The sequence below is a fragment of the Pipistrellus kuhlii genome, unplaced genomic scaffold, assembly GCF_014108245.1.
Source record: "Pipistrellus kuhlii isolate mPipKuh1 unplaced genomic scaffold, mPipKuh1.p scaffold_m20_p_2, whole genome shotgun sequence".
Taxonomy (NCBI): domain Eukaryota; kingdom Metazoa; phylum Chordata; class Mammalia; order Chiroptera; family Vespertilionidae; genus Pipistrellus; species Pipistrellus kuhlii.
In genome coordinates, this window is record NW_023425515.1 from 180477088 (window position 1) to 180504346 (window position 27259).

A 27259-nucleotide genomic window follows, 5' to 3' on the forward strand; every position below is an offset into this window, starting at 1 on the left:
TTTGTAGCAGTGCATAGTTGCTCAGCTACCGCCTTTCTTTCTTCCTTCCCAAAACCTCATTCAGCGGGCCAGGTCAAAGAAAAAGACAGATATGTACAGCCTGTGGCTAGGGAGCAGTTTTCCCTCCAGCACACATGGAATGGTGCCTTAAAACCATGGCCTTGTAAGTAGCACACTGTAACAGCCAATTGGCCTATGCTTTCAAGGGGTTTGGAAGCCAAAGACAAGTTTTTTTTTAAACAGTACAGGGTTTGTTTGTTTGTTTTTTACACTTATCGTGCCATGAATTCATAGGGAATGAATGGGTTTTAGCAGTTCAGGCTCCTTTCCATTGGTCCTCATAAAGTAGAACAGGGTGAAGTTTCAGTTAAACCCAAATATCTTTATCTTTGGCTTCCTTCTTTTTCCTGATCATGTTCTTTCACACATTTTAGGAATCTATCTCAGTTCTTAGAGTGTTTAATATGCTTAATATGTACATTCATTCTCTTGGCAAGAATCATGCCCTTAATTGTTTGTTACAACAATGCCCACTACATGCTGGGTTACACTGTAGACTCCTCTAGTTTTTGCTATGGTAACATTTGTGGGGCCTTCCCTTGATGTCTACAATATTACCTTTCTAGATTTGCATGTGTGTGGCCAAAGGAAGAACTCTGTGTTTCCTAAAAAGTCTAGAGAACGTATACCAGGTGCCTTTCCTCTTTCCCTTTGTGTTACTCATTTTGGCTAATTACTGGAAGATGGTGGTTTCAGGTGGAAGGCCAAAGACATGTTCTGATTCTACAGCTCAAAACCAGGTCCTGGAAAGATTAAGGGTTAAGGTAATAGGAGTCACCATCTACCTGCTGTGCATAAGAGAGGCCGCCCATGGTATTCTGCGCTCGGCCCTGCATGGTCATCGGGTACCGCTGTGGGGCTTGGGTCCCATATGGCTGCCCTGGGTACCCATGTCCTTGCTGCGGTCCTGACGGAGGTCCCTGTTGTTGTGAGTATGGGTTAGTTCCACCATATGGCTGAGGTCTCATCTTGCCCATCTGATCCATTGGACTGGATGACTACAAAATAAAGAACATTTCATTAACCTGAAGCTTTCATGGCCAATATGAATACAAACAAACACATAGGTCTGCATTCCACATAGAAAAATAATTATGAAAAAATAATGATATTCAGTAACCCTTGGGCAAGTCATTTAACCTTTCTCAAAACCTTGAATTATCATATATGAAAATACCCCAGACTGTGACAGCATCTTGTAAGCTATATGCTACTGCTTTGTTAAGTGGCATTACTTGAGATCCAAAGGACAGCCCAAATGTGGAGCATGAATATAGGTACTCTATGGTGAAGACAACCAGAACAAAAGCCCTGCAATTGAGAGAGAACAGTGTTGCTTTATTCTGCCATGATCTTTTCCAACACCAAAATTGATGCTTCAACACTGTGGTTGGGAAATCAAATATACAGGTATCTACACATTTCTGTTTTTTAAACAGTGATATCTTTTTTCCTTACATATCTGTAACCTGTTTGTACTATGACACAACACTTAAATGTATGCTTTCTTTCAAATGAGGAACATGGTTAAGTTATAGTACAATAGTTAAGGGAACTGTTACTTTGAATTTATAGCCTTGTGCATCTTATCTGAAAAGTTCATCTCTTTTAATCTTCAAGAGTTTGAGGGTATATTTTTTTTTTCTCTTCAAAGAACAAGACATGAAGGTAATGCACCAATAATGAAAGCACAAAGTTCAAGTCACAGGTGTCTGGCTACAAACAGTTTTCTCTCAGCCCACTGTGGGGCAACAGGTTCAATCAGCTCATTTGCTTTCTGACATAATGTTATCCTTTTGGAGCTATAGAGCACAGAGCCCCCTTTCCCTGCCAGAGACGCCTACCTATATCTACTGGCGGTGTGGAGGGAAGACTGTAGTTTCCCTAAGCACCTAAGCACCTTTCAAGTAGATACACGCAGGTTGGAGAGGAAGCTTGGCCTGACATATACTTGAAAATTAAATATTGCCCAGCTGGTGTGGCTCAGTGGTTGAGCATTGACCTATGAACCAGGAGGTCACAGTTCAATTCCCAGCCGGGGCACCGGGTTTCAGGCTTGATCTCCAGTGTGGGGCATATAGGAGGCAGCCAGCCAATAGTTTCTCTCACCATTGATATTTCTTTCTCCCTCTCCCTTCCTCCCTGAAATCAATAAAAATATATTAAAAAAAGAATAGAGCTGAAACCGGTTTGGCTCAGTGGATAGAGCGTCGGCTTGGGGACTGAAGGGTCCCGGGTTCAATTCCGGTGAAGGGCATTTACCTTGGTTGCGGGCATATCCCCAGTGGGGGATGTGCAAGAGGCAGCTGATCGATGACTCTCTCTCATCGAAGTTTCTGACTCTCTATCTCTCTCCTTTCCTCTCTGTACAAAATCAATAAAATAAAAAAATAAAAAAAAGAATTGAAAACTAAATCTTAAAATTTGGAGTGAGGAATATAACTATCACCTGGACGGCTTAATAAACTACACACTGCTGGATTCCACACCCAGAGCCTCTAATTATGTAGGTTCATGGCAAGCTTAGGATATGCATTTGTTAACAGTTCCCAGATGCTGCTGCTGCTGCTGCTGCTCAAGGGACCACACTTTAAGAACCACAGGTCTAGCCCTGGTTGATGTGGCTCAGTTGGTTGGGTGTCAGTCCCTTACAAATAAAGATTACAGGTTCGATTCCCAGTTAGGGGCATGCAGGAGACAGCCAATCAATGTTTTGCTCTCACATCATGATCCTCTCTCTCCCCCTTCCTCTTTCTCTCTAATAATCAATAAAAAAAAAATTTAAAAAAAATTTTAATGAAAAAGAACCACAGGTCTAGATTATATGTAGGACCCTTCTAGTTCTGTTATTCTATAATTAATAAATTATAATTTAAGGTAAGACCTTAAAAAATAACAACAAAAACCCCTCCAAAGTAAGAGGAACAACTCTGGTGGGTGTTGTTCAGTGATTTGAGTGTTGGCCCTAGCAATGCAGGGTTGCAGGCTCGATTCCAGGTCAAGGGCACGTACCTGGATTGCAGGTTTGATTTCTGGCCCCTGTCGGTAAGTGCGGGAGGCAACCAATCAATGTGTCCCTCTCACAACCATGTGTCTCTCTTCTTCCTCCCTCCCCTTCACTATCTCAAAAAAGCAATAAAAAAAATCCTTGGTGGGGATTATCACATAGTTATATCACAAAAAAGGGGGAGTGGCATTTAAACAATTGGTACTCTGTACACGTCTTTGAGAGTGGGGACAGAGTACACCTAAGTGTTTAAGTCAAGCTGTCATGAAAATAGATAAGACAAAAAGCCACAGGGACTATTCTTCTAAATACCAAGAGGAAAAACGGCGAAGTTCTCTCTTAGGATGCAGCTGAAATCTCAGCTAAAAAGGTAACAGTGATGATAGGAGTAACTTCATCTAAACTACAATCATAGTATAATAAAACCATGTCCCAAATCACTGCTACATGTTTCCAACATAACTGAAACAATTTTGCCAAATCCTGCCTCTGTATCAGAAGCTCCAATAATGTTCCCTATCATAATTTTGGAGCTATGTGGATTTTTGGGGGATTCTTTAGGAAGTTCAAACTTAACTACAACTTGACTAGTAAGTAATGAACAGCATGTGGTCTTCATCGGTACACCTGGAGCCAAAACATCACCATTCTCCCCTGTAACGAGCTCAGGGGCTTACACAGCCGCATCATTCACACATAACAAGATCCTCATCTCTTCCCTCACTGCAGCTGCTGTCCCTGTGGCCCCCAGGGAAGACTACATTTGCTGAACAGAGACAAGCCCACTCCGGGTATCTCTGCCAGTCCAGATCTCCCCACAACACTTGAAGGGCAGTCATTATGATGGTTACTATGGAGCTTCTAGAGCAGTAGCTATTAACCAGGGCTACAGATGGGAATTTTCTGTGAAGCTTTACAAATGCCTGGGCCTCTCCATAGAGATTCCAATTTAGTGGATCTACAAGGCTTAGGCTCCCCCTCTCCTTCCCCCTAACGATACGTGGATGATTGTATACTATCTGAGAACTAGTGATCTAGAGAAACACTACTCAATACATTTTTCTGGGATGTGTGACTATTAAGTACTTAAAATATAGCTAGTGCAACTGAGGAACTAAATTATTTTATTTACTTTTAATTAAATTCAAATAACCATATATGCAGCTAGTGGCTATTATACTGGACCTAGAGCAATGCTCACAAACCATTTTCAACTCTCCTTGCTTCACAACAGCTCCATACTTTCTATCTACATCCTATAAGTATCGCATGGTAAGAGCAAAGAGTGTAATAAATCCATAGACATGAGTTCAGATCCTAACTCTATCACTGTCTGACCTTGAATACATCAGTCTTTCATCTAATTATCCTGGCTGATAGCTCAGTTAGTTGGAGCGTTGTCCGGTATACCAAAGAGGTTGCAGGTTCGATTCCTGGTCAGGGCACATACCTAGGTTTCGGGTTCAACCCCTGGTCAGAGAGTACAGGAGGCACTGATCAAACCATTGGTGTTTTTCACATCAATATTTTTTTTCCTCTCTCTTAAATCAATTTAAAAAAATAAAGAAGCCACATCCTCGGATACAGATTAAAAATTATAACGATGGTAAATAGTGCACTTCTGTGTGACTCTAAAGCCCTCCCCAGCATGCCCCAGTTCTACACATTTTTTTAGTCTCACACCAAAGTCCCCCACATAGCGGAGCATGCCCAGCTCTATGCAATGGTACCCTCTTGCCCTGCCCTCCTTTCCATGACGGCTTCCATGAGCAGAACCCGAGGCCCTCCCTAATTCTTTAACACACTCTGATCTCTCCCTACATGCAGAGCTAGGGCTCAGTAACGTCAATGTGCCAGGCTGCCCCACTGAAAGAAGTGGGTAGGAGATACTTTGGTGAGAAAGCCCATAAGGCCAGAGGCACTCCCTAATCCAGGATATGTCTTTGAGGGTAGGAAAAAAGTGAATAGCACTGAAATAGGTGAGGGTGGAATAAACAGCCAAGGGAGAACAAGCACACTTTTAAGAAGAATCTTATGTACCATCTTATACCAAAGGTCCAAACTATACAAGTATCCCCCAATATCCTGCTTGAAAACAAAAGGCTAAAGAAAGGCAAGTTACCTTTTCTCCTCTCACAGGGGCACTGTACTCCTCCCAGAGAGGACAGCTACTTACCTGGGGGTTTGTTAATAAAAGATTTAAGGATTCTTTCATCATTTTTAGAAAATTTTTGCAGACTAAAAATAAATACAAATAGAAGAAATTCTTATTCTAAAAATAAAATTTAGACATTTCCTTTTCCTGGACATCAGATTCCTGACCCCCTCCCTTCACCAAAGTGTTATAATCAACAGAATATGCAGCTTAGCGCCCTGGCTGGGTAGATCAGTTGATTTACACTTCGTCTTGATAAGCCAAGGATGATCCCCAGTCAGGGCACATACAAGAATCAACCAATGAATGCATAAATAAGTAGAATAACAAATTGACCACTCTCTCTCTCTCAAATCACAATAAAATAAAAATATGCCACCTAGCAAACTAAAACATATCCAGCTCTAACAATCAGATAACTCTGTTCTCAAGTCAAAGTTAAACATCTGCTCATATCAAAAGGGAAAGTGGGCAGGGACCTACTCACACTTCTGATATTTAAAACCATTGTAAAGAGTTGTGATTTGCAGTTATAGATGAAATGCCATCTTTCAATCTCTCAAAACAGAGATGGGGCCTTAAATCTTTACTAATCATTTATTCTATAGTAGCAATTTCAGACCAGAAAAATCCCTACTACATGCAAGCTAAAAAGGCCAGTATCAGCAGTGTGCAGGAACCAAGGAAAAGGCAATGGAAAGGAAACGCCAAACCCCCGGCAGCAAAGAGCAAGAGATTGCTCCCTGGGAAAGACGGAGAGGAAATCCTTTCAATGGGAAACCACAGGAGTAGATTACTGTGATTACACTTCAAAAGCAAAAGCTCTGCCATAAAGACACATAATTGAGAAGAAAATGCTGCCCCCTAGGTCAGCGAAGTCAGGCCCCCCGCTATATACCCTACTGCATTCATAAAAAAAAATAAAAAATAAAAATAAAAGGGGGGAAAAGAGCCATAAGAACCCCCGCTCCATCTCCATCAACCACTTATCTCTTTCCAGATCACTGGCTGTGTTACAAACTGCCTGCCAAATAAAATGCATCAAAAGATGCAGTTTAGGGGCATCAAAGGCAAGGATGTTTAGCAGGCTGATCCCTCTGAATATATTAAGAACAAACAAAACAGCTTGCAGACTAACCACTGCATAGAGAATCCCCCAGTTCCAAGCAAATGGAATTACAGCCCCTCCAGACCAGTGGGCTAATGGAATCCCTTACTGCTTATTGCCCCAAGGAAAGCCATAATGACCCACAGGAGTTGGTGAGATATAACGGACTAGACTTCAAATTTTCCAACCTCTGACCATGACTGACTGAGAAGAGAGCCAGGAAGACAGTAGCAGAAACCACCAAAATGTACCATAGCAAGTGGCAGTGCATTGGGAAAAGAGAAACTTCTTAATTTTCTTGAAATAAAAGTCCAACTGAAGAAAGCTCCAGACCTAAGTTCCAATCCAAAGAAGCAGAAAGGAAGTGAACAGGCAGTAACCCTATGGATCCAGATTTGAACTGGCAAGAATACTGAAAAGAGGAATGTGTCGGGGTTGCCAGAAAGTGTCCACCAGGAAGAAGTCCTGACTACCATTTGTTCTGTCTCTCTAAATGCCATCAGTTGGGGCCAGTATAAACCAAGAGCCCTAATCTTGGATTTGGGACAATTACATATTACTTCTTACTCCTTGTGCTTTCAATTTATTCCTGGCTAGATTTGTTGTATGACTTTTAATAATAACAATTTTAAAAAGCATCCCTGGCTCTTTAATCGAAAGAACCCCCTAATTGATTCCCACAGTAATTAACCTGCATTTTACCTCAGAGAGCGGTAGTTAAGGAAGTCAGCACTGCTATTTATAACTCATCTCAAATTGAGGGCAGACTGCCTAAAATCTAACACATCCCAGCTGTACTCCTGTTTGAACTGGGGCCAAGGGAATTTTTTAAAGCAATCTTGGCACCGAATGAATGACACCAACAGTATGAGAGCACGAGCGGTTGTGTTGTGGTGACGTAGCCCTGGAGGTGGAATGGGAGGGGGCCAGTGTACTGTGATCCCTCTAGTGCAGGCCTGCAGCTTGCCGAGTGCCAGTACAGTAAGCTGGGAACCGCCCACTGAGAGCCAAACACAGGAAAAGGCTTTTCCTGTGGAACGCCTTGAAGTGAGAAACACATGGCTAATCTGCATAAACGCGAAGCCACACCGCCCCTGCCAGGAAGGTTAGTGCTCGTAATCTCTGGCCATGAGGCTGGCTGCCTGGGAGAATTGGACTGGCGCCTGATAACCCAGAAAGAGCTGAGAGAACAGATGGGTGAGGACCCCAGCAGCAAACAGCCCGGGTCACGTGACTCGCCACATGGCCCTGCCAGCACAAACTATTGTCTGGCTGCGGAGCTCCCATACAAAGACACTCGGTCTCAGCTTCCTGTGATTACAGGGACAGGCAGCAGCTGTTGATTCAGTTCCCTTATTGGACCCTCCCATGTTGAGGCGCATTCCAGGCACGGACAAATATAAAAGTTAAGGCCTCGCCCAACTAACGTGCTAGTTCCACGTGGCTCTACTCAAGATCTGAGGATGGACAGAACAGAATTCCATACAAGAACCACTCTTTATACCCGGATACACATGAGGTGACCAGTGTAAATCATTCTCATTGGGTCCCCCCACTCCCAGAAATCTGTAGCCAATGTCTCCTCATCCTGTCTTTTCTCACTCCTCCAGTATGTCATTGCTCTGAAGAGGGATCTAGGACCCCTACTTCAAGTGAGGATAAGCTGCTTGTCTAGTTCTAGCCCCGGACCCAGCTTCCTAAAATGAGACTCCCTTCCTTTTGCTTTGCATTTAAGCTGACATGTTTCCCTACCTAGGACAATAAGAAATTCTTAACCTTCTATTTTGGCCTCACTAGAGATATCATTAAAGATTTCCTGAAATTAAATTGATATTTAAAAAAAATCTCTCATCAGATATACACCAGACCCAGGAAATCAAACCCACTCAGACTATGATTCTTATTCATAACAGGGGAATCCCCGCCCCCGCCCCAAGTTTTCTCCTTCACAAGAGATAAAAAACAATTATTTCATTCTAGTTGGGAAACCTTTATTCTGCCATTTAGATATTTATAACACCATTCGCTTAATATAATTCACTTAATATAAATTTATGTTGCTATGATAAAAGCTCCTAGATTTATTGAATTCTGAGTCCTGCCTGTGGTTGCCTTGACAGGATCAGAAAAAATGATTTCTTGGGCCTTATACAACTTCTGGGCCAGACGTTCCCTGTCTAAATAAACTGATCATCTGCTTATCGTGAGGGAGATATCACCAACTACAATAGTTTGCAACTACCACATCAAAGAGACAGATTTTTAAAAATTCTTTCAGTCCTGGCCAGTGCAGTTCAGGTGGTTAGGTGATGTCCCATGCACCGAAAGGTTGCTGTTTGATTCTGGCACATGCCCAGGCTTGATCCCCAGTTGGGGTCCTGCAGGAGGCAGCCAATCAACCACATCGATGTTTCTCTCTCAGTCTTCCTTCCTCTGATATTTCCCGAGTCTGTCTCTGTCTCTGTCTCTGTCTCTCTCTCCTCACAAATATTTTTAAAAATAAAAAAGCTTGCCGAAGCCGGTTTGGCTCAGCGGTAGAGCGTCGGTCTGTGGACTGAAAGGTCCCAGGTTCGATTCCAGTCAAGGGCATGTACATTGGTTGCAGGCACATCCCCGGTAGAGGGTGTGCAAGAGGCAGCTGGTCGATATTTCTTTCTCATCGACGTTTCTAGCTCTCTATCTCTCTCCTTTCTTCTCTGTAAAAAAAAACTCAATAAAATATTAATAAAATAAAATAAAAAAGCTTATGTCCTGGCCAGTTTGGCCTGTGGACTGAGGGATCCCGGGTTCGATTCCAGTCAAGGGCACATGTCCAGGTTGTGGGCTTGATTCCTAGTAGGGAATGTGCAGGAGACAGCCGATCCATGATTCTCTCTCATCATTGATGTTTCCATCTCATTCTCCCTCTCCCTTCCCTTCCTTTCCTCTCTGAAATCAATAAAAATATATTTTAGAAAATAAAAATAATAAAGCTTCATAACTGTCCAAGTTGACTATAAATAAAAAATTAAAAGTTAACGAAAAGTTCTAGCTACCCCATTCTGCTTACAAAATGATTCTACAAGGTTAGAGCACATTCTTCCCTTTATAGACTAAGTAAGAACCAATTTCAAAGACATCACCCAAAGCACCGGCCTCACCAAACTCCTCAGGAGGGGCTGTATGTAACCAGACATCAGACTCAGGACTTTTCAACCCCGAGTCTGCCTCTAAAGTAATAGAGAAAAGAGAAGAAGCTTGGCTCTCTCCCAGGCTCAGAGACATTTAAGTCACTGTGCTCCAACCTCTAAGAAAACTCACCAAGGGTAGAAAAGAGAAACCAAAGGGGGAAGATTAATTGAATCACCTAGCAAAACTCAGATTATGAGAGCCAACTGTAATAACCACCTCATAGCTGTCCGCCTAAGAGAGGCATGTGAGAAAACCACAACCAAGGTGCTAGCCCCCCATCCTTGGACTAATTAATTCCCCAACAAATGATAGAATCCTTCTATTATACTCATCCAGAACACTTTCATTAGCCACCTTTCAACAGTGAAAACGCTCTTTCAAAAATGAAGATAACTTTAAATTTATTGTCTGAAGTTTTACATAATTCTCCTTTCTCCCCTTTGACCCCTCCGCCCCTTGCAAGTCCTGCTGCCCCAGTGTCTATGTCCACTGGTTATGCTAACCTGCATGCATACAAGTCCTTTGGTTGCTCTCTAACCCCCACCCTCTCCCCTACCATTTGTCTCTGGATCTATTCTTGTTCGTCAAATTATATTGATCATTATATCCCAAACATGAGTGAGATCATGTGATATTTATCTTTCTCTAACTGGCTTATTTCGCTTAGCATAATTCTCCCCAGTTCCATCCATGCTGTTGCAAATGGTAAAAGTTCCTTCTTTTTTATAGCGGCACTGAATGTACCACAGGTTTGTTTGTGTGTGTGTGTGTGTTTAAAATATATATATTTTATTGATCTTTTTTTTTTTTTTTTTTACAGACAGGAAGGGATAGGGATAGAGAGTTGGAAACATCAATGAGAGAGAAACATCAGCTGCCTCCTGCACACCTTCCACTGGGGACGCACCCGCAACTAAGGCACATGCCCCTAACCAGAATCGAACCTGGGATCCTTCAGTCTGCACGCAGGCCGATACTCTATCCACTGAGCCAAACTGGCCAGGGCTGTACCACAGTTTTTAATCCACTCATCTGCTGATGGGCACTTGGGTTATTTCCAAATCTTAGCTATTGTAAATTGTGCTGCTATGAATATAGGGGTGCATATATCCTTTCTGATTGGTGTTTCTGGTTTCTTGGCATTGGTTTCTGATTACTGGGTCAAATGGGAGTTCCATTCTCAACTTTTTGAGGAAACTCCATACTGTCTTCCACAGTGGTTGCACCAGTCTGTATTCCCACCAGCAGTGCAGGAGGGTTCCTTTTTCTCCACATCCGTACCAGCACTTGTTTGTTGATTTGTAAGGTAATTTTTTAAAAGACCACACCTAGCTAAACAATATCTCCTAATTTCCAACAAATTACAAAAGCCTCTAAGGCACATGTGTCAAACACAAGGCCCGCGGGCCAAATCCGTCCCACCAGGCCTTGCAATGTGGCCCGCACCGCGCTGTCATCACTGACTCCGCTGCGTTTCCATCACAATGACAGTTTATGACTGTTCAGTAAACCATTCGGCCCGAGATTTAGGCTGGATTTTAGATTTTGGCCCCTTCTCTGATTGAGTTCGACACCCCTACTCTAAGGAAATCACACAACTAGAGAAAAAAATGCCTTTAGGTACTTCTTAAAACCAGGGTTATAAAAATAGTAAGGACCCAAGAAAGATAATCAAACAGGAACTGAAATACCATTTGACAAAAATTAAACTTCTTCTGTACAACCTTTTAATCTCAAGAATAAGGCAGAAGTACATCATGGTGGAAAGAGTACTAAATGGAGAGAACACCTGAATTCCAATTCCAGTTCTCTGACCACTCCTCACCCCTACCCCCACAGGAGGAACTAACCAGCTTTTAACCTTCTCAGCTATATAATTGAACCCTGCCCTACAGATTCTGAATCAGCAACTCTAGGATGGGGCAAGGAATTTACTCAGGCAATTCTCATGTTCAGTCTGAGAACATGTGGGCTACATGGCCTTCCCTCCAAAGCTCCTCCCATCTCCAGCACAGAGTGATTCTAGAACACAGATGCACATTCAGTTTCCTTAGCCAAACAATGGTATGTCTGAATAGGGTAGTGCATGGCAAGAGAAAAACCAGGAATGCACCCGATTCCCAAACAAATAACATTCTCAGTCAAAGCCAAGCTTTCCCAAGTTCCTACACCTACTACCTGATAATCTTGTTCACCTGAGCACCTATCACCGACATATCATATGCTGTATTTATTTATCTTGTTCACTGTATCCTAGACTAGAATATAAGCTCCAGGAAAGTAGAAAATTGTGTGTAAAACCAACTTCTCTGCTTGGATCTACATGGCCGTCCCTAGGCAGTGGTTAAGAGCTCTGCCCTAGCAATGCCTTCAACTCTGTCCCTCAGTTTCCACCTCAACAGAAAAGACAATAGCAGTAGTATCTTCAGGGTTGAATGAAATGTGTTCATACAGTAAAACAAAAAAAAAAAAAATAACAACACTGTTTCCTCAATCCAGCTGGACATGCTCTGGCTTCAGAACTTTTGTATTAACTAATCCTTCCACCTGGAATACTTGCTTCTCCCAGTTTTTAGTACAGCTCACCTTTTGTATCAAGCACTTCAATTTGGCCCTCCCAGGTGAACCCATTTAAAATTTCAGCCCACTTCTTACACCTGCTCCCTGACAAACTTCTTCTCGTGAGCATGTATCACTAGCACACTATATGGTTTACTTATTTATCTTATTTAATGTCAATAACCTAGTCTAGAATATATAAGCCCCAAGAATAGGTATGTGTCTGTGTGTTTGCTTTATCTTCCAGCACCCCAAATGTTAGCTATTACTATCCTACACAAATCCCAAATTTCTAGCAATAAAACTAGAAACCACAACAGTTAAGGTCCGGTCCCATATATTCAAGATCAGAAACTCAGAGGGGTCAATAAAAGGTTGATTAGCAATCAAGTAAGTTAAAAGTTATGTTCTTTTAGAGAGAAAGCACAAGCTTTGAGAACTCTGAGCAAGACACTTCATCCCTTGGCATCAGAACCATCTGTAAAATGGGAATTTAAAAACAGTCTAAGAAAGATATGAGGCAGTTCAAATGATAAGTATGCAAAATGCTTTTTACAGTACCAATTTATAACAGAGATTACTTCCCTCTCTCCACCCTCATTAGGAGAAAAAGCAGAATGGGATTGGAAGCAATTTCAAAACGCCTACTTAAAAAACAAGAACACACAAGTTAGATACCAAAAGGGTTGACCAGCCCAATTCTCAAGCTCTACCTACTCTTCAGTCTGTTCTCTCAACAGAATTTGTTCAATAGTTCATTCTAAGAATTCTGGCAGTAAACCCTAATAGTTTTCAACCAAGGCAATACTAACCCCTCAGGAAGTGTTTGGAAATAAGAAAGGTGCCTCTTTTGGTTATCATACTCACATTGTGGTGTTACTAGCATTTATTACCTGGGGAGCAGGATGTCAAATGTCCTGCAATGCAGTGCCACACAAAGAAGAACCTTGCTAAAAATGGATGGTATCTAGCTTATATTTCTTCCCACTTAATGGACTCAAGACTAGTCTCAGATGAAGAATGGGTTGACACCTTGGAGCAGTTAAAGGAAATAAATGACCAGTACCCATCCCAAGAGTCTAGCAGTACAAAGTCACCCACTTGCCAATAAAAATTTACTTGAAAAAATTGGACAATATATTTTTAATAGAATTTTTTCAGAGAGAGAGAGAAACATTGATTTGTTGTTCCACTTATTGATGCATTCATTGGTCACAACCACTAGGAAGTACTGCCTTGTTTATTTGTCATTAAGTGATAAGGAATACATGTAGAGGCAAGGGTCCATGTAACCTTACAGAGCTTAACCCAGCAGAGTGTAATACCAACTTTTCATAAAGACAATACTTCTAAATCATACCTAATTTTTCTAATCTAATTTTTAAAATATTCTTCTCTCTTCCCTATTAAACTGCTTTGTAGACACAGTACAAAAACATAAAATAAAATAAAAAAAAAAGGCTAGGCAAACACTGCTCATAAAGCCACAAAACTTTAAGCCTCATTTGCTTTCTTTTTAAAAAGCTCTCATTTCTCCATTCCTTTTATTTTATCTATAACTCCAAATTTGGGCTTGTCTTGCAGTGGTTATATAAAATCCTAAATTTCTCTTAAGTGCACAGTTCTACATATGCCAGTTTTTCTCTTCTATATTAAAAAAGTATCTATGACACATCTCTGAGCTGTAGGAACTTGATTTATATGCAGATAGGTATTCCATTTATCATGCATTGATTGATTGCATCAATCCAATCAAGTCCTATCTTTTGATAAAGATCCTGAGAAGCAGATGCTGCCACTGTGTTTATTTCATTAATTCCTATGGCTGCCTTAGACCACTTTCCAAAAATGCCAATCTTTCATCTGATCCCCCTAAGTCGACTCTGAACTATAACAGGCACTATTACATAAGTTAAAGAATGGCCCAGGGCACAGCCAACCTTATTAAGATTATAGGTGCCTTTATATCCTCAGGCTTTGTTTAAGGTCAACAATACCCTGAAAAGCTAGAATCCTGTAAAAATTTCCAGTTCTTTTTAAAACTCCAAAAGTACAGTGGTACCAACCTTCTCTGTACCATTGTCCACACAAATGTGTATAGGAGATCGTGGCTTCATCATTTATACCAGAAACACATGGGACCAGACCAAAGTTACCAGCTGTCTTTTCTGAAGCTTTTTTGTCTCTCCTCTTTATTTGCTATCTCTGGGCAATATAATCAAATTGGAATGAATACTTGGCATGCTAACTTATGGAAATCTAGCTAAAATGTACTCCTACCCCCACCCTCTCCACCCCTACGTCTGTTTTGGCTCATTTACCCTTTTGAGCTTGTCCTATGCAAGGCACACAGAATTTCACTTTGGTGAATGTATCTGGGTGGGTGAACCCAGCTATCTCAATCTCATTTTATTTTAACCCAAAATACCATAATGAGACCACATATTGGTCACTTGAGGTTTTATGTAGGGGTTTTAAAGATGTCAATTCAAAGCTACACTAGGAAAGCAAAGGATTCAACTCACAGATTAGAAAAACAAGAATGTTACAAATCTGTCCTGAGACAACAGGACCCTCAAAACAAATTAAGGGGGGCTAAGAAACAGTCTTCAGACCAAAGACAATAAAGTGGGAAAAGAGAAAAGTAGAGATCATTAGGAAACTTCTGTTTAATATAGAATTAGACAAAGGCACTTCTTTCACTGAATGATGTTGATCTGAAAGTGGTATAAATTGCACCTACAGTCTTGAAAGGAGACATCTCACTAGTACTAGTGTGGTAAAGTTAACGAGGTCTCCATGTGCTTTGCATTCTAACAGAGTTAGAAACCGAGAAGACAATGAAAGAGGGAAAAAATAAGAGCAGGTTAAAATAAAGCTAAAAGTCAGAGGGATGATCAAGTTTAAAACACACAAACACACACAAAGAACATAAGAATCCCTACTGGAGTATTTGTCTGTACATACAAGTACCAAATCACAATCACACCGTCAGGAAGCCTCTGACTTCCTCAGAACCAGGACAGGGTGATCTCAGCTTCACTTCCCAGGCAGGAGGGGAAAGAGGTCTGGCACAAGGAAATAGTTTTTAATGGGAAGGATACAGAAACCACATCGGGTTTTCAGAAACCCAGGTGAACTGGAACACTGGTCCTCTTGGTCTTTGTGTTGTTAATGTTTATTATCTCACCATTTCTGTAACTTCCATTCCCGTGCCAAGCACAATCCTTATTTAAGTCACACAACTGGAGACAGGTCATGGCTCAAATATTCACTCCTCAGAGACACCTCATCCGCTTCAGAGATGGGATGACTTACCAGGATTTATTTGGTAGGACTTCACAATGAACTCAAAGAAAGGAATCACAGCAAAGCTGAGGGGTGAGAGAGAGGCCTAGAGAGAGATCTCCAAATCCCCAAAGGCCCTGTTCTCAGATAGTTGGCCATTATCACAAGCAGAAGGGATATTGTAGCATTTAAGTAATGCTCAATACTGGCCTTTGAGTAGCATTTTTCAAGAATCACTTTCTTAGGCAACTGATCATATTTGGAGAATACCCTAAATAATCACCCTAAAATGATCTCCATCTTCATCAAACAACTAGGAACACAAATCCAGATTATCTTCATGCTATCACCAAACAGCTAAGAGAAAGAGATAAAATGGAAGGCAGAGAGTCCCCAAGTCCAATAAATAAACAAACATGTTTTGTCATTAATTGATCATTATTGCATAGTAGATACATCTCAAAAGTAGTTTCTTGCCCTAGCTGGTTTGGCTCGTTGGATAGAGCATCAACCTGCGGACTGAAGGGTCCAGGGCTCGATCCAGTCAAGGGCACATGGCCAGGTTATAGGCTCGATCCCCACTGTCAGGCATGAAGAAAACAGCTGATCAATAATTCTCTCTCATCATTGATATTTTTATTTCTCTCTCCCTCTCCCTTCCTCTCTGAATAAAAATACATTTTAAAAAAGTATTTTCTTTCTCCTCCAACTTCAAGCATGTTTAACCTTTCCTCCATTCAATAATACTTTGACATCATGGAAGGGGAAGGTACATATGAAATATTAGGCTATGATATAATTTCAAAGAAGCCCCTGAGGTAATCTGGATATACTTCATAGCCTAGTAGTTCACAAACTTGAGCATGCATCACAATTGTTTAGGTGGCTTGTTAAAACACACTGGTGCCCATCCAGAGTGGCTCCTGAGTGTTGTCCTGTGCACTGAAATGTTGCCCGTTCAGTCGGGGTCAGGGTACATGTTACCTGACCAGTTGATGTTTCTCTCTCACAACGATGTTTCTCTCTCCCCTTACACCCTTACACTCAGAGCCTAAGCATGTCCTTGGGTGAGGATTTAAAAATAAAAATAGCCAAAACCGGTTTGGTTCAGTCGATAAGAGCATCAGCCTGCGGACTGAAGGGTCCCAGGTTCGATTCCGGTCAAGGGCATGTACCTTGGTTATGGGCACATCCCCAGTGGGAGGTGTGTAGGAGGTAGCTGATCAATGTTTCTCTCTCATCATCTATCCCTCTTCCTTCCTCTCTGTAAAAAAAATCAATAAAATATATATATATTTAAAATAAATAAATAAAAATAAATGCTCCTTTTGATAGATAGATAGATAGATAGATAGATAGATAAAACACTGGCCAGAGTTCGCTACAGTTTTGGATTTGGTAAGTCTGAGTATTTGCATTTCTAAACAGGGCCCAGGTAATGCTGATGCTGATGATTAGGGACCACACTGACAACCCCTATACTACTCTAGCTCTCAAACTATAACACGTGCTTAATAAAAGTTTTTTTTAAAGCATTAATATAATGAACTATAGGAGAGTTTTTAATTTAGTGAAGAGCAACAATGTCTTTAACTGCTCAATTCTACCCCACTCTCAAATAGGGCCCTCTACAAAACATGAGTCATGTTTGATTTTTTTTTTTAAGAAAGAGTTATTTTCTTTTTTTAACACAGTTTTTAAATATATATATTTTTATTTATATCAGAGAGAAGGGAGAGGGAGAAATAAAAACATCAATGATTAGAGAGAATCATGGATCCACTGTCTCCTGCATTCCCCCTATTGTGGATTGAGCCTGAAACCCAGAACCAAACTGTGACCTCTTGGTTCACAGATTGATGCTCAACCATTGAGCCTACAGCTGGTCAGTGTTTTAATTTTATTTGATAGTAGTACTTTTACATATCTCGTTTGATATTTACTACAGTTTACTAGGTAGATAATTGTTTCTCACTATATAACTGAGGATACAGATTCAGAAAAGTTGTGACTTGCCTAAAGTCACACAACCTAAGGGAACTTTAAATCTTTAGAGCTGACTGTGCTATGAAACTTCGTATGTTCAGGCACTTAAACCTTTATGTATTCACTTTCCCCAAAAGAAAAATTAATCCCTGCCTCCCCAGTGAATGCTCCAAGTTACAGAAAGTAAAATCACCCTGCAAATGTTTTCATAATTCAAGTTATCTCACTTAGAGCAAAGTGAAGGACTCAATTTTGAACCTGAATCTCATCCCCAACCACACTACTCTCCAAGATCCCTCCCAATTCTCACCATTGGGATCACATGGCCATTCCTCAGAAACGTAAATAAAATCCTAAATGGAAGGGGCATGCAGGACAGAAATCTAGGCATAATGTCAAGTTGTAAAACTAAGGGCTTTTCAGTCTTTCAACACATTTAAGAATTCTAGGGTACTGCAAAACTAATGTGTCAATAAGCCTTAGTACTCAAATTATTTATTTTGGAGAAACAATTTTAGTAGTCTATAGTGTTACAGTTCTAAAAAAATCAGACAAACATGATTCAAATCCAAACTCTACCTTTTACTAGCTAGCTATTTGCCCTAGGGCAAATTTTTCGATCTATCCCTGGCCTAGGACAAAGTTGTGGATAAACTACCATAAGAATTGTTCACAAGTCCTTTATAATATAGTTATCTTTGGCAGCCCAGATTCCTAAACAAGTAAAAAGTTAGAAGTCTGGAAATAAAAAGAACAGGTTATCCAAATCTGAATTATCAGGAGTTTTACACCCCTGCCTTGGCCAAGTACTTCAGTTGGTTGAGTGTCATCCTGTGCACTGAAAGGTTGCTGGTTTGATTCGTGGTCAGGACACATGCCTGGGTTGTGGGCTCAATCCCCAGTAGGGGGCAGCAGACTGATATTTCACTCTCACATCGATGTTTCCCTCCCTCCCCGCTCCCTCTCTCTCTAAAAATCAAGTTTTTAAAAATCAAATAAAATAGAGTCCGGCTGGTGTGACTCAATGGTTGAACATCAACCTATGAACCAGAAGATCACAATTCAATTCCCAGTCTGGGTGCCAGCTTACAGGCCAGATCTCCAGAAGGAGGTCTGCCTGCAGGAGGCAGCCAACCAATGATTCTCTTTCATGATTGATGTTTCTCTTTCTCTCCTCCCTTTGAAATAATAACTGTGTGTGTGTGTGTGTGTGTGTGTGTGTGTGTGTGTTTAAAAGAGAGATTCACACTCCTAAGCTAATATCGGGCCAACTCATGAACTCTACCACCTAAAGACCAGAACTGAATACTGTCCAAAGGAGAAGAGAGAAAGCCATCTACCATATTTGCCAGAGAAGACAAACAGCAACCAATCCCAGTATTTCTGCTCAAATGACTTGCTCTCTATGGACAATAGCAAGCTGTACTAGGTCTACCCGAGAGGGGAAATCACTGGGCCAGCAGAGCCCAAAGACATATCTGTTTCCTCTAAAAGGAAACACGCAGCATGACATAGCCTTTAATTCTCCACCACGTGGCTGAATTCACTTTTCTTAAAAGTCAAAGTACACCAGGCACAAGTCAGTTCAGAGTAAACAGCTGGACCCAGAAGCACTCAGGCCTAGCAAGCAAGTTAAGACCTCAAGGAAAACAAGCAGCAAAATAAAAAACACCAAGCACACAGCAAATGGGTTTTTAAATAACCGTTATCACATCAATCCCTAAACTCTGCTGTTGCCGTTATGCTGGTGGCTAGATCTTGAGGGGGAAGTTCCTTCTAACAGAGATGTCTATAAATAAGCAAGCTGAAAGCTAACGAGTTTAAGAGGGAAAAGCATACAAAAATTCTGGCTGCTGGTGATGAGCCACAGAAAATCATGAATGTACCAGTGCCAAGGGAGGAGGAAGTCTAGTATCTAACACTGAAGCCTCGGGAGCCCAGAAGGAATGAAGCTATAAGGAAGCCCAAATGCAAAAGGGGTGTGTGTGTGGGGGGAGCACACAGCACATTTCCTCTTCATCTGGGTGGCAATTCCAGCAGGGTTCTTGGCCTGCAGAGCACACAGTTCCAGTGCCCAAAGCCCTTTAATATTTCATATCAACCTTAACTTCCTGGAGGGCGACAAAATCTGTCCTGGATTACTGGGTGATTTCTAATATGTACCATAACCAACACTAAGTCAACATTTTAGGGATCAAATTTCCTACTCTGCAACATGTTGGAATGAATTCTTGGCACCAGACTTCTTCCCAGTGCAGTACACCCTTAGAATAGGCAGAAGCCACTGGGAAATAAAGACTCAATTTGTCCCAAGACCATCTTCTAGTATCCACAAATGACTAACAAAAACAAATAGAAGTCCACTCAGATGTCCCTTCACATTAAATAAAAACCAATTCTATCCATTTAAATGGGGGGTTGGGGAGCAACTGCAGAGAATAGTCAAGGCCATTAAGTCAACATTCACTCTAACCTGGATTCCTTTAAAATCTGGGATTGACTAAGAAGTTTATCTCGCCCTGGCTGGATAGTGTGTCAGCCTGCAAACTGAAGGGTCCTAGGTTCAATTCTGGTCAAGGGCACATGGCTAGGTTGTGGGCTTGATCCATTAGGGGATGTGCAGGAGGCCGCCATCAGTGATGCTCTCTCATCATTGATGTTCTATCTCTTTTCCTCTCCCTTCCTCTCTGAAATCAATAAAGATACATAAAAAAAAAAAAGTTTATCTCAAGCCCCTACACACCTACTGTCTATGGCAAATGAATTATAGTGCCCAATTCTGAATTACTGGAAACTTGTTTCTGCAAAATGCCCGAATGATAAGGCAGAAATTATAAGAAATATTTCTAAAATAAAATCTGTATTCACGAACTCATTTCTTTTCTGGAACAGAGTAACCCATCCTTCTCATCCAGGTGGAAGCACTGTAGCTGGCATTGGACACTCCATTTTCCTCAGCTGTTAAGCATCCACTTACTGCCCTTGAAAAGTGCCAGAAGCCATGTATGGTCCAATCATACATGGATTAGCAAGTAAGGAGAAACCAAAACCACTATATTTCAGAGGATCCTATAAGAAATAAGCATGTATTTTGCAGTATTTATGAGCTTCTTGGGCATAGCCAACCTAATTTAAAGGAAAAAAAAAAAAAAAAAAAAAGTAAAAGGCCACTTCGGTGAACAGATGGGCAAACTGCATTTGTGCAGACTTACCTACCCATCAGCCCTCAATGTAAGGCTTAACCCAAGCAACTCAGTTCAAGCTCAGCTCCCAACCCTTCAAAATTAGCAGCAGTCTGAACAGGTACTTCAAGACTCATTTTAAGAAAGGTCAATTAACTCTGCCAAAAATAAAAAGTCCTGGCTCTCCAACAAAAACTGAACTAGTCAATGCAGAGTTGTCTAGGGCACACAACTCTGAAGGTGACATGACCTTCCAAACCCAAAATTACTACAACTGAACTGGCCAAGAACTTGGCAGTTTGTACTAAGGCTGCACATAACCACAGGAACCGCTAAGACCCTGGAAACACTCTCTTTCATGGAATTTTATAGAGCTCAAATTCTCAAAGTCACTGGAATAAGACAACTACCATCTGTGAATGGATGTGAAATTTGGATTTTATAAAGCCCTTGGAACTCACCAGTAGTGTTATGAAAAAGCAAATTAATGTAATTCTCCCCATCCTAAACATTTAACTTCACAAATCACTGTCTCTGAAAAACTGTCCCAGGGTAATATGTCTGATTGCTCCTTATTTTTGGATTCCTTGAGCCAATAGACTTTAATTTGTTCTACCAGGTATACCCATTTATAAAGCTTTACTTTGCAAGTTTTCCAGATGTGTGCACATAAGCAGGCTTCCCCAAGAGAACTGAACTCCTCCAAAGCATAGATTGCTTCTATCTTTTAAGTTCTTCCTTTGAATTTAATTGATATGTTCACATAGAGCAGTTTCCCATTTAAATCTCCATTATTTCTCTGACTTAGAAATCATGCTCTTAGCAATAAGTCTGACATTTTAATATCCTCATCACCAACACATTAGAAAAGGCCTGGGCAACAAATGTCAGTCTCAACCCAACTTTTTGTATTTTGTTTTTATTTTTATTTAAAAATATATATATTTTATTGATTTTTTTTGCAGAGAGGAAGAAAGAGAAATAGAGAGCTAGAAACATCGATGAGAGAGAGACATCGACCAGCTGCCTCCTGCACACCCCCTACCGACGATGTGCTCACAACCGATGTGCCCCTGACCGGAATCGAACCTGGGACCTTTCAGTCCGCAGGCCGACGCTCTATCCACTGAGCCAAACAGGTTCCGGCTGTATTTTGTTTTTAAACAATCTGATAGCTTTTGGTAAATTAGCTGAACCTAAAAATTATGATCAGGATCATAACTGCATTTATACTAGTATTCCCTACTACTACACTAGGTAAAAAAGGCACTTCCAGGACCATGTGAAGAAAACTGGTGTCAAGAATCACTGGATTACCGTAGTTAAAAAGGTACTTTGAGAGGCAAATCTGGTCATCTCACGAGACTACCAAAGCTGTCTGGCTGGCATGGCTCAGTGGTTGGGTGTAGACCTATCAGGAGGTCATGGTTTGATTTCCCATTTCAGGTCAGGGCACATGCCCGGGTTGAAGGCTTGATCCCTAGTAGGGGGTGTGCAGCCAATCAATTATCTCTCTCTCCCTCTCTTTTCCTCTCCTGAAATCAATAAAAATATTTTTTAAGAAGACTACCAGCCCTAGCCGGTTTGGTTCAGCGGATAGAGCGTCAGACTTCGGACTGAAGGGTCCAGAGTTCAATCTGGTCAAGGGCACATGCCCTGGTTGTAGACTCAATAGGGGGCGTGCATAAGGCAGCCAATCAATGATTCTCTCTCATCAATGATGTTTCTATTGTATCTTTCTCTCCCTCTCCCTTTCTAAAATCAATAAAAATATATTTTTTTTAAAAAAGAAAGAAAGAAAAGGCTACCAAAGCTGAGTATACTACAGGCAGGCAATTTAGATACTCTACTTCTAAAATACATTCATAAAAAGTGTTTGATTGAAGGGACCCAGAAATGTTTTTAATCCTGAAATGGCAATTTGAAAAAACAAAACAAAAACAAGACTGAATCTACCCACATAACCCTTCTGGCAGGACTTAGTGAGTCCTCAAACATTTGGACCCAGGAACCTGGGGGCATTAATTTTAAAATACATATATAAGTGATACACAGGAGTTCAGTAAAAATTATATAAATAAACCCAGCCCTTGGAATGGACTTATAATCAATCCTGACAGCCATAGCAGAACAGAGACTGAAGACCACGCTGAAGTTGCAATATCTTTTTTCTACTTTCTGGTATTTAAAAAATGCAAACCCAACCCTAAAAACATCTCACCGAACTACAAAACCTTTCTGAAAGAACAAGACTTTATTTATTTATTTATTGATTGATTGATTTAAACATTTTTTATTGATTTCTTTACAGAGAAGAAGGGAGAGGGACAGAAAGTTAGAAACATCCATGAGAGAGAGACATCGACCAGCTGCCTCCTGCACACCTCCTACTGGGGATGTGCCCGCAAACAAGGTACATGCCCTTGACCAGAATCGAACCTGGGACCTTTCAGTCCACAGGCCAATGCTCTATCCACTGAGCCAAACCGGTTTTGGCTGAAAGAACAAGACTTTAAAACTCAAAGTCTCATAAACCAAGCTTTTGGAACACACTTTCTTCACTATTGAAACTTAGGACCTTCCTTCCAAATTCTATTTGTTTTCACTCTGAAACTGCAATTGTTTTTGAGCAGAGCTCCACATGCCATGAAACTCGGCATGGAGTCAGGGTCATGGAGGCTTCTCTTCCAGGGGAGCATCTTTTAACTTCAAATCTCTTATTTTTTAAAATATATTTTTAATTAATTTCAGAGATGAATGGAAAGGTAGGTAGAAACATCAATGGCAAGAGTCATTGATCAGCTGCCTCCTGCATGTACCCTGATTGGGAATCGAATGGTGACTTCCTGGTTCATAAGTCGACACTCATCCATTGAGCCATGCCAGCTAGGTTTAATTTCATATCTCTTTTAGATCATCTCTCCTCATCTCCATGCTCTCCTCTCCCCCCACAACCACCTACCCTCTTTCCTATTCTCGTCTTTTTCTCCAGTGTTATTTTATTCCACCATGAGAAGAGACTAGCATTATCTTTGCTTGAAAACTGTTTATTAATTTGACTGTCAAACATTCTATAGAGTCATTTACACCTTACTATAGAAACCTCCTGGGTACATATTGACAGCTCAGCAAGTATTTACACAAAGCTCTGAAACATTTGGCTCCTCCAGAGGGGAAGAAGCTGCTGCATCAAGCAGAGCATTATCAAACACCTTTCCTGCTACCGTTCCCCCTCTTTTATAAAGGGAAGCTTCCTCCTAGCACACCTCTAAGATGCCTCAATTACACTTCAGAACTCTAGCCAGGAGGAAGAAAAAAGGAAGGAAATTCAGGTGTGGTAAATAAGAGAAAGAACAGCATTTCCAGGACCACTTGCAAACATTACCAAGATAATTTCAAAAACCAGGGGTATAAGAAAAGGCAATACACCTTTGAAATGGACCCTGAGACTCTTAGCTTTTCCTGTTCCAGTCTAAGGAACTTCTTTCTGCTCCTCTCTCAGCAAAATTTACAGGGCAAGTTCAGGCACTCAGATTACAACCAACTGCCCAAACCAGACCTAGACCTGCCCAAACACCAGAAAGTCTGGAGAGCTTAATTACCACCTATCCCCACCTTTCTATCCCCCTAAAGTAAGCAGTGTTAATGTTGAATTTATGAATATCCATTCCTCACTCATTAAATATCCCAAGAATCCCCTCTTGGGAGAATTTGAAGCAACTATTTTTCAATTCTTCCTTTAATGAAGTCTGCCTAATTTTTCAATTATTATTTAAAAACCAACAGTCAAGTACTAATGACAATTAGATTAAGTGTCAAAGCAAAGTCTGGTAGGGTTTTTTTCTATAAAGGACCACAGACCACCATTGATTGCACCAAGCTAGCTAGCTGTTCAGAACTTGTTTCTGTCAATTCTCAGGAGAAAACAGCCATGAGTTCCTTAAGCCCAGAGTAAAAAAGATGGTCGCAAGACCCCCTACTTATAAATGTACAGGAAGATGCTACAACCTTATAAAAAGTCAAATACAGAGGCACAGACAGATGTGAAGAGAGAAGGTCATGCAGTTCTCAACTTCACCTTACTGATAAAAAAAGATGAAATAGAAAAGGCAAATGACTTGCCCAAAGTCACACAGCTTACGCCAGAACTGCATGTGGAACCAAAGCCTCCTCTCTTCCTCCAGTGTCCTGTGCTCTTTATCCCTCACCACTGTGCCCACAACTCAATGTCAATCAGCAATGATAACCAATCTAAACAAGATAAAACCCAGAAATAAAGCCATGGGAATCAGGATTTCATATAAAAAACTAAGGTACCTCAGTTCACTGGCAGGAAAAAAAAAAATCTGTTGCCAACTTATTTTGAATACCATATTTTAACCATATTTGCATGCTTCAGTTGCTTCTATTGATAGAATTGGGGACGTGAAGCCAATCAATATAATCTTTTGGGGGGTGGGAATGGAAAGGGACCCTGAACATTATTTGTTCCTTTTTTCATATTTTAAAAACATTTCATTAACCTCTTTGCTTAAAGGCCTACTGTAGGCATCACACCTTACAGGAGTCAATCCAACATAGGAATGTTTAATGCACCCAAGACATCTTGTTACAGCAGGTGTCACTTATTATGGTTACTCTGTGTCATACATGAAGGAACCTAAGAAAAGTCCTTGCAATGATGAGAGAGAATCATTGATTGGCTGCCTTATGCACGCCCCTATTGAGTCTACAACCAGGGCATGTGCCCTTGACCAGAATTGAACTCGGAACCCTTCAGTCCAAAGTGTGACGCTCTATCCACTGAACCAATACAAAGCCACCAACCTTGGTCCTAGCTATTGTACTTTCTCTTTTCTCTCACAACCATTCCAACCTTCACCAACTCCAGTTCTCTCATGGACAGTACAGAAACACGAAGCCTCCATCTTGGTGTGGTTATCCTGGTCCCTACTTGAGAGAGGCCAAGGGTCCTGTATTTCAGCCAGCCCAGAGTTTCTGCTAGTAGGCATTCCCATAATAAGCTCAGAATTCCTGTATTTGTTTCCCAGTAGTCAGAAATATCATCTGATATTTCTGTAGCAGGAACTAACAGCCAAATTCCTACAATCAAATCCAGCTTGATTCTGGACTACATATTCTATCACTTTTTACTCTGATATGCTGGTACTATTCTCAAGATACTACAGCTAGGAGCATCCCAAGTAAAAAAGCTTTATTTAGTCCAGCTGGTGAGGCTCAATGATTGAGTTTAGACTATGAATCAGGAGGTCAAAGTTCCATTCCCAGTCAGGGCACATGCCCAGGGTTGTGGGCTCAATTCCCAATAGGGGTCATTCGGAAGGCAGCTGATCAATGATTCTCTCTCATTTTTGACATTTCTCTCTCTCTCTCTCTCCCTCTCCCTTCCTCTCTGAAATCAATAAAGAATAAAAATAAAAGCTTTTTATCAGGTTCAAGCACATGGATGACTAAAAAGTATCTCAACAGGTTGAGACAGTACTTACAAAAAGGGATAAAAAAAAAGTTTGCCAGGATCTCCCCAGATCCTGTGAAAAAAAGACATAGCAACAGCCCTTGCTGGTTTGGCTCAGTGGACAGAACATCAGCCTAAGAACCGATGGGTCCACGGTTCCATTCTGGTCAAGGATACATGCCTGGGTTAGGGGCTGGATCCCCAGTGGGGGGCATGCAGGAGGCAGCCAATCAATTATTCTTTCTCATCACTGATGTTTCTACCTCTCTCCCCTTCTCCTTTCCTCTCTGAAATCAATAAAAATATATTTTAAAAAGACATAGCCACAACATACAGTTACCTAATTTTTACTTCAAAAAGGCAGAATCAAATGAGAACATTACCACCTTAGCTGTATTAATCAAGTCTCTGCAAAATACTTATAACCCAAGACTGAGGTGGGGAAAGAGAGAGCAAGACCCTATCGTGATCCTCCAAGAGGTTTATCCTTAAGCATCAAAGAGGAATTCCACCTACAATCCTCATCTAGACTGCACACCTGAACTGAAGCAGCCCACAAAACTGGAAGTTTCACTGTCTCCCACAAGTAAATGTCATCAGCCCACTCTCTAGGTCTCAGGGTAAGCAGACACTTGAACTGAAATTGAACAGGAATCTTGTTGTGTGAAATGCCAGGTCTGGTGATATTAAAAGGGAATCAGAAATTCACCAAAGGCAGCACAGACAAGCTTCCACCCAAAGACTGTATCTATTTTCCTACCTTTTTACCCAGTACAGAGCATAGTACTTAGAACACAGAAAATGCCCAAATATCTATTTAATGACTGAAAAACAGAAATCAGAAACCTGATTTTATCCAAAAACAAACCTGTTTGTCAAACCAATAGAATTCAAATTAATATTTGCTTTTAAATGACCCTGACTTACCACAAATTATTTCCTCTAATAGTTTAAGAAAAGTAAATTTACCGCACCACCCCCTACAAAAAAGAAAGAAAGAAAAGAATGAGGAGGAAGAAGTGTAGACTATAGAATGACCCAGAAACAACAGGATGTTCTTTTTTCTAAGACAAAAAACAACTTATCCTCCATACACTAGAATTCCAATAGAAAATTCCCCTATTTCTTGCCCAGATGTACATCATCACGGAAGACATGGAGTCAAAGCTCTAAACTGGCCACGTAACACAACTATTTTCAAAATTCCCAGCTCAATGGAAGAGTAGAAAAGCAGTGCTAGATGCGGAGGGTAATAAGGCTAACTAGG

General features: G+C 40.9%; 1 protein-coding gene across 5 annotated transcripts in view; it reads right to left on the reverse strand.

Annotated features, from left to right (window-relative positions):
• Positions 1-27259, reverse strand: part of ARID1A (AT-rich interaction domain 1A) — a 79070-nt gene that overhangs the window by 48379 nt on the left and 3432 nt on the right. For all 5 annotated transcript variants that reach the window (XM_036444725.2, XM_045584985.1, XM_036444723.2 and 2 more), the window contains exon 2: positions 846-1058. In XM_036444725.2, the coding sequence (XP_036300618.1) occupies positions 846-1058 (213 nt within the window). The remainder of the gene's footprint in view (positions 1-845; positions 1059-27259) is intronic.